General features: G+C 41.6%; 1 protein-coding gene across 1 annotated transcript; it reads left to right on the top strand.

Moving 5' to 3' along the window:
* The first annotated feature begins 1,714 nt into the window (after positions 1-1,714).
* Positions 1,715-11,403, top strand: LOC120317835 (zinc finger protein 420-like). The gene is made up of 4 exons (XM_039364749.1): positions 1,715-2,386; positions 5,236-5,349; positions 6,335-6,461; positions 8,514-11,403. The coding sequence occupies exons 1-4, from the start codon at positions 1,988-1,990 to the stop codon at positions 10,373-10,375; spliced, it is 2,502 nt and encodes an 833-aa protein (XP_039220683.1). The 5' UTR covers positions 1,715-1,987; the 3' UTR covers positions 10,376-11,403.
* Positions 11,404-13,120: the final 1,717 nt, after the last annotated feature.

Here is a 13,120-nt window from a genome sequence, read left to right as displayed (position 1 = left end):
GTCCTGATATGTCATGCGATGTCATGTGATGTCATGAGTTTGACATGTCTAAGTCTTTCTTAAATAATGACACCTCAAAGAGCTGCTTTGGATGAAAACTTTTTTCTGAAAGATACACTATGGCATGATAGGCTGTCATTAGATCAATCATTAATAGAGCATACGGAGGCTGTACGTACATTAAGCAAAACTTTCTGGATGTTTCATGAAGGCTCAGTTACCTAAGAGAAGATAGCCAGAATAGTTGCCTCCCTAATTAGGGATGGAATGGTAGAAGAGGACTTCTCCTAAAATCCACTCTCATCTCTAATTTTAAATCTGTTCAACTCCAGATTGTTCCTTCTGCACCACGGGGCCAGTTGTTCAACCTCCCGTCTACAGTAGTGGCCAAAATTGTGGAAAGTGTATTTTTGAGGTTTGATGGCTAATAACACCACTCTTTTTTTTGGAGTAGTACCATAAAATTATATATCAATGGAAAGATAATTTAATCAAAAATGTAATGTAACATAGTTTGTTCAATTGTCTGTGCTGTATTCTATTTAAAGTTATAGCCAAATAACCAGAAAAAGGAAGCACAACTTGCTTAGGTTGATATCAGATAGCTTTCCTTCATCTGATTGTAGTCAAGGAGAGTGAATGTTTAGAGAGCCAATCAGGTGTCATCTTGTTTTGGCAATGAGCCAATCAGATCACAGTAGGATTCAGTTAGTGATGTCATGTATTGAACCTAAGGAGGACATTTGTCAGTGTGTATGTGATCACTATCAAGTTGGTTGGGTTTTTTGTGTTCTTTCATTTAGTGAGCTTGTAAAGACGTAATAAAATTAAAGTAACGGTGCAAAGAGTTGACAGGTCGCCCAGAAAGCCATGTAAAATAGTATTATTAAGTGAACAAGGCTACAGTTATAAAGAAATTTAAAATAAAAATTGGTGGAAACTTAACCAAAGGTGGCATTTCTACTGTACACTTTTCCCAAAAGGTTTCCACAATTTTGGCCACTACTGTATGCCTCTCTTCCAGGAGGCTAACTAACACGACATTTTCTGTATGCTCCCCACTGTCTCTCTCTCTGGCCTTTTTCTTTCTTGTTTTCTTAAAATTTAGCTAAGAACAGAAATGGAAAAGCAAAGCAAATAAAGGACAGACTCAGCTCTAAAAAAAAATATACCTTCGTTGAGTGTCACTCCAGGATACAGCCGAATTGAGACCAGGGAGAGGACAAATAAACTGGCTTGAAGGAATCTCCAGAGTATTTATTCCCTTATTTCATAATCAATCAATCTACTGCCTGGATCCTGCCCTGGGGCTCCTATGCCCCTCTTTCATTTCCAGAGCTCCATCAAGTCTTTCTCTCCCACTTCTTTCCCCTGTCCTAGGACATCCATCTTCCCAAGGGATTCTGGGAAAAGAGACACCCCAACAAAGAAAGCAAGAAAACACTTTCTGTCCCAACGTCGTTTTGTTTATTACAGCCCCACTCCCGTGCCCATCATCCCCGACCTCCTCACCGACATATTGTTTCTCACCCCCCCTCCGACCAAATACTCCGCCAGCGCAGGAGTTCGGTCTTCGACGTCACAAAGGAACAGAGCATGCGCAAAAAAGACTCTTTGACAGCACGACCTGCGGTTCAGAAGAGAGCCGAGGCTTCTGCTTGTGCTGGGGGGCGGGGGGGGAGGGAAGAGCTTGCTCGTCAAGGGGAGGAAACAACGTTCGCCTATGGGCTTTTCCCTCTCTAGGAAAGAGAACTCTACCTCTAGGAGGTCCGACCTCCAGGAGGCCAAGACGGCGCGTGAAATTTTGGCGGGAACGATTTGCAGCTGCTCTTCTCCGCCTCAGAAGCTCTGGGAGCGGTGCCCCCGCTCTCCGTCACCGGGAAAGGGGCGGAGCGAGGGGAGGGGCGGGGGAGTGGGTCCGCCGTGACCGAGGGCGGCCTCAGAGGGAGCTTTCCCCCGTTCGGGCTGCGCCGAAGTGGGAGGCCGGATGGAGGCAGGAGCAGCAGCAGCGGCCCCCGCGGCACTTCAGGCGGGGAGCGGTGGCGGCGACCCGAGAGGCCTTCCCGAGGGGCCCCACAGCTCCGAGGCCGAGCGCCGGCGCTTCCGCAGCTGTCGTCCCCGAGAGGACGAGGGGCCCCGGGCGCTCTGCAGCCGCCTTCACCGGCTTTGCCGTGGGTGGCTGCGGCCCGAGCGGAGCGGCAAAGCCGAGATGCTGGACCGGGTGGTGCTGGAGCAGCTGCTGGCCCTGCTGCCCCCGGAGCTGGCGGGCTGGCTGCGGGAGTGCGGGGCGGAGAGCTGCGCCCAGGCGGTGGCCCTGGCCGAGGGCTTCCTGCTCGGCCCGCCGCCCTCCTCCGCCCCCCGGAAGCCCCCCAGAGAGGGCCGGCAGGTGAGACAATTTGACCCCGAGGGATGCCTGGGATGGTGTTTTTATTTAGCAGCCTCTGTCAGAAATAAGAGACATTAAGAAGACCTCTGCACTTCTTGGGACTCTTCATCTTTTGAGGGCTTACTTGTTCTGGAGGCAGATGCTTCGTTTTCCTCTTGGTGATAATTCCATGGGACGAAAGAGAAATTCACTCAGGGCTATAAGAGAGTGCAAGAGTTTGAGGGGGGGGGCAGAACCCCTTCTCCATCCTCTCCTTCTTTCCTTCAGTGCATGAATGAAGGATTTGTTCCATTTCAGCTGATTTTCTTCAAATTACTCATTCTGATGAATGGCAAAGCAAATCTTAAAAATCTTACTTGCCTGCTTCTCTTCTTTACAGTCACTGGGAATATACATTTAGAGAAAATATGTTGTTACGTTTATATTTGGTTTGAAACATGCGGAGCAGGCCTTCGTCCCACAGTGGATAGACAATGGCAAAAATGATGATGATGATAATGGTATAGTGCAGAGGTAGGCAACCTTGGCTCTTTTATGACTCGTGGACTTCAACTCCCAGGATTCCTGAGCCAGCCATGCTGAGGGGAAAGAGAGGTTTCCAAGCTGAGCCAGGCTGGCTCAGGAATTCTGGGAGTTGAAGTCCACGAGTCATAAAAGAGCCATGGTTGCCTACCCCTGGTATAGTGTAATAGTCTATGGCAGGGGTGTCCAACTGCCAGCCCACGGGACTGGATGCATCATACTGAAACCGCGCCCACCCCTTTGCTGGCAATGGGAGAAAAAAAATCACTATACATCACGCAATGTCATATGTTTGACATGCCTGGTCTATGGGAATGATGTCAGGAATGGTTGAAAAGCCAGACTGAACAAACATCACAAAAAATTTTCTCACTCCCTACAAAGAGACTGAGTGTGCGTCTCCCTCACAAAACCACCTCAGTGTTTATCCCAAAGTCTGTCCGAATTGCCAGGTTGGCGGTCTCTCCACTCCAAGAGGCGTAGGGAAGCCATAACGAAAGGAAGGTCAATTCCTTCCCATTCAAGAGCTTATTTTTCCTTTTGGAGTTAATTCCATGGAATGAAATTCAACCCCGAGGGCTATAAGAGAGTTGTTTTTTCCCCCATATATTTTATTGATTTTTTTAAAACAAAAAAAATCGCTTAATAGTTGGTAAACAATGTGTTTGCTGGGTTTACATTTGTAATGAAAAATCATTAACAATTGGTTTCTATAATCCATAATCCACATAGTACATTTAGTTGATTTCCCCTTTTCCCCAAAATGTCTTTTTTGCATACCTTGAAATAATACAGCTCTTATTATTTTGATAAATTACATATATGATTTTTTTTCCCCAATATTCCTAGAAATAATGATCGCACCAATATAATATTTCTTTTCTACCTAATCATTCTGGTTTCCTCATCTTATATCCTGTTACAGTCCTTATTTAGATTTGTTTCTCCCTATAAAGTTCAAAGTATTCTTGCTGGTTAAGATTTTCTCAACAGTTAATTACATTTAAAGATTTAAATCCATTTTTCCCATATAAACCATCTCAACAGTTTTACATTTCTTAAAGAATAGGTAGAAACAGTAAAGAGAAAGAGAGCAAGGATAAAGAAACATAAAAAGTAAAATACTACTTAAAATATATATTCCTCCTAAGCTAATATATATTCATTCCCCAAATTTCTTACTCTTTTTAACCATGATTAAAAATATATTTAATCTTTAAATACTCCATTTAATATGCCTAGTCATCTACTCCTTTAACTTTTATTCAAAACATTTTTTCTGTTTTATACATTATAATTTCCCTAAATTCAGACACATTTAATTATCTAAAACATTTCCTTCATCTTCTAGGCCATTTCAGCAGTATTATATTACTTATGTCTTATATAAGAGCGTCTTAAAGCTTTGAGGGAGGAGGCCAGAATCCCTACTGTGCACTGCCTTTCTTTCCTTTAATGCATGAATGAACTGAGGCACTATTCCATATCAGCTGACATTCTTCAAACTATTCATTTTCATTTATGATAAAAGAAATCTTATTTTGAAGTCCTGCACTCCTGCTTCTCTTCTTTACAAACAGTCATACATTGGTATAGTGCAGGGGTAGGCAACCTTGGCTCTTTTATGACTCGTGGACTTCAACTCCCAGAATTCCTCAGCCAGCCGTGCTGAGGGGAAAGAGAGGTTTCCAAGCTGAGCCAGGCTGGCTCAGGAATTCTGGGAGTTGAAGTCCACGAATCATAAAAGAGCCAAGGTTGCCTACCCCTGGAAGGGTTTGTGGGAATGATGTTAGGCAAATGGTTGAAAAGCCATACTGAACAACCAAGGTATCTTAGTCCCCACAAAGAGACTGGATGTGCATCTGCCTCACAAAACCATCTCGGTGTTCATCTCAAGGTCTGTCCCTAAATTGCCAGGTTGGTGGTCTCCTCACTACAGGAAGCAAAGGGAAGCCAAAAGAAAAGAGAAAATCGATTCCTTCCCACTCAAGAGTTACAGATTACTAAATCTAAAGGAAAAGGCTCCTAGTAGAAGAGATAGAACAGGTATAGATAGGTACATCCACAAAGGAAGAAAGGCCAAAGCTATCAAGAGAAGGATACAAGATAAAGGAGCAACTCCTGATCAGAATGAAAAGAGGAAAAAAACAGAGGCAATGAAACATTTCCCAACAATGACAGGCATTTACCCAGAAATAGCCACTTTCAAATTGGAATCCCTGAGTTCTCTTATTTTGACTTGAGTTGGGGAATTATACAGGTAAGGCAAGTAAATAACAAAGTTACTGTGTTCTGAATGTGGATCATAAACCAGACTTCTTTTTCAGATGCAGGAGCCATTCACAGGAGAGAACTCAGCAGAGCTCCAGGAAAGAGAAAATCAATGCAGTCCTTCTCAAGAGTTGCTTTTCAAGAGGTTCCAACTAGGGCTATTTCAGCAGGTAAGTCTAAGTTTCTTCTGAGAGCAACAGAGTTCACTTTTTATGAGCTGCTTCTACAGTATAGCCAGATGCTGAATCTATGTGTAGTTGAACACAGTGTCTCCCCCCCCCCAATGAGCCTCATTCATTCAACTTTATCATTTTGGAGACACAAAAGACAATTCAGAGCCTGAGAAGCTTGTATTATGCAATGTAATTTATTTGTTGAATATTTTGTAAAAAGAGTGGAGAAACCAGTTAAAAAACTACCATGAATTAAAATTATTGGAATAGTATAATAACCCCTTCAGAAATATTGTATCTTAAGGACAGATTTCCAATGAAGAAGCCCTAAGATCAACACTAAATGTTGATCAGTAAAACTATTCTCCAAGTGCCTTTGAATTTCCAGGCCCTTCTGAAATAGGCCATGGAAGAATTTTTATTCGTGGTGTCCCCTTTTGTAAAGTATATAGAATTTCCTCCCCAAGTCAGGTGAGCCTCTGGATTCTATTCCTTAAATCCTACTTGCTGAGTGTTTCCAAACCAGCAGGGGTACTGTGTTGCTGTTCAACAACTTGGATACAGTCATATTTTGTGCACTTGGAGCACTAACTATTAGGGCAGTGGTTCTCAACCTGTGGGTCGGGACCCCATTTGGGGTCGCATGACCATTTCATGGGGGTCGCCAAACAACGCAGTCCGCCATTTTTTTCCCCTTTTCCCTAGCTGTCCTACTCCCTCTTATTGGTGGCCACAGCCACTTGGGGGTCACCACAACATGGGGAACTGTATTATGGGGTCACAGCATTAGAAAGGTTGAGAACCACTGTATTAGGGTGAGGGTGACTGGAGGCTTCACAGCCACAAGGACCATGTGGACATCCAGACCTAAATTTGTTCTGTAAGAAAATGCCCATTTGTTTTCTTGCAAACCTCTGTTTTATGCAGTGAGAGGGAAAACATCTTTTCTGAGATTCTCTGCTAAAGAACATTCTCATTCTAGGACTCTGATCCTTTTGAGGAGGTCACTGTGGACTTCACAGAGGAGGAGTGGGCACTACTGGATTCGGGCCAGAGAGCCTTGTACATAGAAGTCACACTGGAGGCTTTTAAGAATATTGCTACCCTGGGTAAGTCTGCACTTTGCTCTGTGTTCCATTCATTAGACAAAGAAGGTTTTTTTCAGTGGGAGGTAAACAGAGAAGATACCTGCAGTCTAGTTGCTTAAGGTGATCACATTTCCTTAAGGCCTTGTTAGAAATGCTTACCATAGTTTTGGGAAACACCCCAGATCCGTGGTGGTGAACCTATGGCATGCATGCCACAGGTGGCATGCAGAGCCCTCTCTGGGGGCATGCAAGCCATCGCCCCAGTCCTAGACCTTCAGCTGGGTTTTATAAAAAAAAAAAAAGGTTCAATCCATCAATTTCAACTTCTTGTGGGGAAAAAAAGATCTTGCAAAATTGGAATTGATTGCTTGAACTTTTTTGTCCCACCCAGTCTGCCGTTACCACCGCAGCCATGCCCGCCCAATGGCCACACCCACCCAATGGGCCATGCCCACCCAGTACCTGACGATACATAAGCGGGTTTTGGCTTGCAGTTTGGGCACTCGTTCTCTAAAAGATTCACCATCCCTGCCCCAGATTGTCCAATCAACAGCAAAGTCTTTATGTGGTTCCCAGCTAAAAAATCCTTTGGATATCATCAGAATTTTCTAGCTTACAATTTGCATCCAAGACCTCCAAACTGGATTCATAGCTGATGCCATATATGGAATGCAGATGGGCCTGTTTTTCAGAGGAGAAGTCTCCCTCCTTAACAGCTGGGTTTTTTCCACATAATTTTATTAAGGATTATCTTAAACAGAGAAAACACATACACCAATGTAATACAAAAGGAAAAAAATATTTAGAAAATGCAGAAACATCCCATACCTATGTTTGTATGTATATGAAAGAAATTTCCCCTTCATCATCATCAGGTATGTTCAGCATTAACAACTTACCTATTAAAATGCAACCAAAATACCTCTTCATTCCATATGTCACCAATATTCTATGAACTCATTTCTAAATCTTCAGAGCTCCTTACCATTCAGCAAAGATCCAGTAAAAAATAACAAAAATACCTAATAACATATTTAATAATATATTCCCATTTCCACTTAGTCTCCTTTCGCCTATCCCTCTTTTAACAATTAAACTTTGGAAAAAGGAATTAAAAACTATTAAATGTTACCAACCTTGTCTTCCTCCCAACTATCATTTAATCCCATATTTTTTTCTATATTCTTTTCATTCCAAATTCTTATCACCCTTCAAGTCTACCGTACTTGTAATTTCATTAAAGTAACTTGAATAGATCTCTTATATTTCAATTTAAAACAGTATCATTCACTTGCATTTATAATTCCAGTGAAGCCTTATCAATTGTCTCTAGAGAGATTTGTTAGTTTTTGTTACTAACTTCTGATTCCAGTAAAGAGTTAAAAGGTTAAAAAACTTCAAAGGCCCATAAATCAAATCTTTAAGGTAGCCATCTTGTGCTCTGATAATCAACCTTCAAGGTTTTGCTTTACAACTGATATGTAAACAAGACAGATTTTCTAGTAGAAAATGTTCTTTTGTAACTAACTTCATAGATTTTAAATCTTTTTCACAAAGCGTTTTAAAGCTTTCCAAAAACAACTCTAAAATCACTTCTTGCCTGTATATTGCAATGGATTACAAAAAATAAAGATTTTAGAAAACTGGAAAACTGATGTTCTTTCTAAAATAAACTGAAGAGAATGCCACCCAACAACTGAGAAGGGGGCATTTACAGTTCAGAGCATGATGGAATCCCTTTTAGCTGATAACAAGTGGCTGCAGAAATTGTCAGCTTACAAAAATCAGCTGTATATGTGGATAATCTTCTAGAAAAAAATCCAGCTATTCAAATTAGATTCACCGGCCAGTTTTAGCAAAATCCCATACAATATAAAGTAGAAATGGGCAATCTCCAGTTCTCGCTTTCTTCTAGAAAAAAAATTGGCAGTCCAATCCTGACATCCACCTGCTAGTTTTGGTGAAATCCCTTAAAGAAAAAGGATGGTATTGGTTCTCTTCACCCCATGAGAACTTATCTCCCCCTCCTTCACAGTTCTAAATTCCCATAGAAATTTCTGTTTTCTTTCCAAGCAGGTGAGGCAATGGAGGAGAAACAGGAGGGGTTAATGCTGCTGCAAACAACAAACTACGAAGGAGAAGTGATATTTGACCATCAAATGAATCCAAAAAGACAAGAGAGAAGCCACTCAGAAGGTGGAGGGGAAAAGTCCTCCACATCTCGTCATTTCTTTTCTCTTACTTTACCTAAGAACTTTTATACGAAAAACAAACGACAAAATACTGTAAAATTGGGGGAGGATTCCAGCCTGAGCAAAGCAACTAAAATATGCACGAAATGTGGAAAGAGCTTTAGTAGCAATGCTAGCCTTAATGGCCATCAAAGGATCCACACAGCTGAAAAACCATACAGTTGTGAGCAATGTGGAAAGGGCTTCGCTTTAATAGGAAAACTTAATTCTCATAAAAGGATTCACACAGGAGAGAAACCATATAAATGCACAGCGTGTGGAAAGACCTTCTGTAGCAATGCTAGCCTTAATGGCCATCAAAGGATACACATAGCTGAGAAATCATATAGTTGCATGGAATGTGGAAAGGACTTTGCTTTAATAGAAAAACTTAATGCTCACAAAAGGATTCACACAGGAGAGAAACCAAATAAATGCACGATATGTGGAAAGAACTTCCATTTCAGACATAGTCTTACCCGTCATGAGAGGATCCACAGCAGGGAGAAAAAATATAGGTGCAACAAGTGTGGAAAAAGATACTTTGAGAACAGAGCCCTTACCATCCATCAAAGGATCCACACAGGGGAGAGACCTTATAAATGCCTGGAATGTGGAAAGACCTTTTTTGACAACAAAGATCTTATTCGTCACCATAGGATCCATACGGGGGATAAGCCCTATCAATGTCTGGAATGTGGAAAGAGCTTTAGTCAGACAGGACATCTCAGTTCTCATAAAAGAATCCACACGGGGGAGAGGCCCTACAAATGTTTGCAGTGTGCAAAGAGCTTCCGTTCCAAAAGTTCTCTTAATCGCCATGAGAGGATCCACACAGGGGAGAAAAAATATAGCTGCAGAGTGTGCGGACGGGGATTTTTCGAGAACAGAGCACTTACTATCCATCAAAGGATCCACACAGGGGAGAGACCTTATAAATGCCTGGAGTGTGGAAAGAGCTTTATTGAGAAAGGAAAACTTAATTTTCATAAAAGAGTCCACTCAAGGGAGATACTGTATAATTGCATCGAGTATGGAAAGCAGAAAGAAAGTCTTACTCATGATAGAATCCATGCAGGAGAGAAACCATATACATGCAGAGAATGTGGAAAGAGCTTCTATAGCAAGACGGGTCTTAATGGCCATCAAAGGATCCACATAGCTGTGAAACCATATAGTTGTGTGGAATGTGGAAAGGGCTTTGCTTTAATAGGAAAACTTAATTCTCATGAAAGGATCCACACGGGGGAGAAACCGTATAATTGCACAATATGTGGAAAGAACTTCCATTTCAGGGGTAGTCTTAATCGTCATGACAGGATTCACAGAGGAGAGAAAAAACTTAGTTGCCAGGATTGTGGAAAGAGATTCTTTGAGAAGGGAGCCCTTACTATCCATCAAAGAATCCATACAGGGGAGAGACCATACGAATGCTCGGAATGTGGAAAGAGCTTTTTTGAAAACAAACTTCTTATTCGTCACCAAAGGATCCACACAGGGGAGAGACCATATAAATGCCTGGAGTGTGGAAAGAGCTTTACTCAGAAAGGACATCTTAATTCCCATAAAAGAATTCACACAGGGGAGAGACCTTATAAATGCACAGAGTGTGAAAAGAACTTCCGTTTCAAAAGTTCTCTTAATCGCCATGAAAGGGTCCACACGGGAGAAAAAACATACCTGCAGGGAGTGTGGATTCATTGAGAACAGAGCCCTTGCTATCCATCAAAGGATCTACGTGAATTAAACTTCATAAATGCCTGGAGTGTGGAAATAGGTTTACTCAGGCCAACTTAATTCTCATAAAAGAATCCATATTATGGAGAGACCAGATACAGCTACTCCTCGATTTACAACCATTCATTTAGTGACCATTCAAAGTTACAATGAAAAAATGAAATAAAATGAAAAAAAGTGACTTAGGCCAATTTTCACACTCATGACCGTTGCAAAATCCCAATGATCATGTCATCAAAATTCGGGTACTCGGCCACTGGTATCTACAGGTAGTCTCCAATTTACCACAGTTCATTTAGTGACTGTCCAAAGTTACAATGGCACTGAAAAATGTGACTTAACGACCATTTTTCAGTTAATCTTCACAGTATCCCCATGATCATGTGATCAAAATTCAGATCTGTGGCACTTGCTTCATATTTATGACCATGGCTGTGACCCAAGGTCATGTGATCCTCATTTGCGACCTTCTGACAAGCAAAGTCAATGGGGAAGCCAGATTCACTTAACAACCACTTACTTATAAGCTACAATGATTTACTGAACAGTGGCAAGAAAGATAAAATGGGGCTAAACTCCATTAACAAATGTCTCATTTTACCAAAACTTTGCACTCAACTGTCATAAGGATTATCTGTATTTATGATACTTGACATCCAGGGTTATGCAATTTCCATTTGTAAACTTCTGTTGTGATTTCTCGCCAGCTAGTGGATCTGCAGCTGAGTCTGAGGAATCAGATGAGCAGGAGGGGCCTGGACTGACATTAGTCAGAGGAAGGCTCTGAGGAGCTCCAAGACTTACAGTCAGATGAGGAGCCCAGCCCCTCAGGCTGAGACACAGCTGTGCTGGCAGCCTGATTTGGACAGTAATAAAGAACAGTTGGGACAAATCCAGGATGCACGAAAGTGCAGGCAAGAAAAGTGAGTAGGACAGAGGAATGCAATGGGGTGGCTCCAAAGGCAAAGGAGAAGGCATGCTTTGGCTGAATTACAAAAGGGAAGGTGTGGGAGGTGTTGGCAACCGTTTGTGTTGAGGATCGAGTTTCTGTGGATCGTGTTTGTTTGTCTTGGACATTGACTCAGGTCTGTGAGAATAAAAGGGGTTGTTTTTTTTCTTACAATTCCTGCCAGTTTCTTGGAAGAGGGGTTTCTCCTTGTGAGCATAACAAGGACTCACGTAGGCTGGGGCAGAACAACTTCCAACAAGCAACAGTTAATGTGGGAAGACAGATTCACTTAACCATACATATGGCTGTTAGCTGAACAACCCTACTTAAGAACTTCAGTGATTTAATGAACAACTGTGGCGTAAAAGGTTGCAAACTGGGACACGACAGACTTAACTGTCTTACTTAGCAACAGAAAGATCAGGCTGAATTGTAAGTTGAGAACTACCTGTATTACTGTCCTTCTCTTTGAAATATCAAAAGACTTGGTTCCATTAACTGATTTTGTTAATGGAGGTGGGGGGGGGGCTATTCCTCATGAGTATTTTTTTTTCTTTCCTGAAAAGAAACCAAAATAAAACCAAATCCAAATGTGATTTTCAATCAGGATATACGAGATTTCTGCTCTTCTCTGTGCTGTATGTACTGACTGATGCGTAAATCACATTATTGCATTGGATTTCATTATTACGCAGGAATGCTCCTATGTTCCAATGTTTTCTAACAACATTAATTGCCCAAACTTGCAAGCATTGTTTCTGCTGCTGTTGTTTTAATTCAGAGAATTATAAAGTATTTTGAGATGTTAAAATGCAGACCTGCACAGGGCAAATAGCCTAACGACAGCAATCATACTGTAAAGAGTGTTGCCTGGGCCCTGACATACAGGTATCCTCGACTTATGACCAGAAGTCAGCTCAAAATTTATGTTGCTAAGGGAGAAATTTCTTAAGTCAGTTTTGCCACGTTTTATGATTTTTCCTGCCACTTTTGTTAAGCGAATCACTGCATTTGTTCAATTCGTACCCGTTAAGTGAATCTGGCTTCCTCATTGAATTGGCTGGTCAGAAGGTTGCAAAGGTGATCACATGACCTTGAGATGTCGCAATAGTCGTAAGTGTGAAAAAGTCATAAGTCACTTTTTCGCTACTGCTGCTTAGTGTCGAATGGTCACTAAATGAACTGTTGTAAGTCTAAGACTACCAGTATAACACTGTATGCAGCAGATTAGCTCATAGGTTGTAGTGGGTTCGTGGTGTTCATAGTTTTAAATCTTTTGCTAAAGTCCTGATAAGGAATTTGTATTATTTCTTGGTTGCAGGCAGCAGAGATTCATCTGGTCTCGGCACAAGAAATCAGCCAAATTCAATGCTCTTTTAGGTATAACTGAAAAACAAGGAGGGCTGTTGCTTCTAGCGTGAGATTGCACGAGTGAATTATAAACAATAAAGATGTTCAAATTTTTGTTGTATTTGTTGTAAAACCTCAGTTTTTAATACCTCAAAGATCCATAAGCTGCTTTAGATGAAATCTTTTCTCTGAAAGATATGACATTGCAAAATGGGCCATCATTAGATCAATCGTTAGTAGAGCATATGGAGGTTGCACGTACATTAAGCAAAGCTTTCTGGATGTGTCATGAAGGCTCAGTTTACACAAGATAGCTAAGATAGTTGTCTTCCTTACTAGGAATGGAATATCTTCAAGAAACAATACTTGCCGTTACTATCATTACATCCGTAACTCTTGTACTTCGAGGTTAT

Source organism: Crotalus tigris, unplaced genomic scaffold, assembly GCF_016545835.1.
Source record: "Crotalus tigris isolate CLP2741 ecotype Arizona unplaced genomic scaffold, ASM1654583v1 scf7180000019840.826796, whole genome shotgun sequence".
NCBI classification, from domain to species: Eukaryota; Metazoa; Chordata; class Lepidosauria; order Squamata; family Viperidae; genus Crotalus; species Crotalus tigris.
Note: the sequence above shows the minus strand (reverse complement) of the source record. Positions and strands in the feature narration are given on the sequence as shown.

Coding starts and splice junctions, on each gene's coding strand:
- LOC120317835 (XM_039364749.1), top strand. CDS start 1,988: ATGGAGGCAGGAGCAGCAGCAGCGGCCCCCGCGGCACTTCAGGCGGGG. Junction 2,387..5,235: donor CCCCCAGAGAGGGCCGGCAG/GTGAGACAATTT, acceptor CTTCTTTTTCAG/ATGCAGGAGCCATTCACAGG. Junction 6,462..8,513: donor TAAGAATATTGCTACCCTGG/GTAAGTCTGCAC, acceptor TTTCTTTCCAAG/CAGGTGAGGCAATGGAGGAG.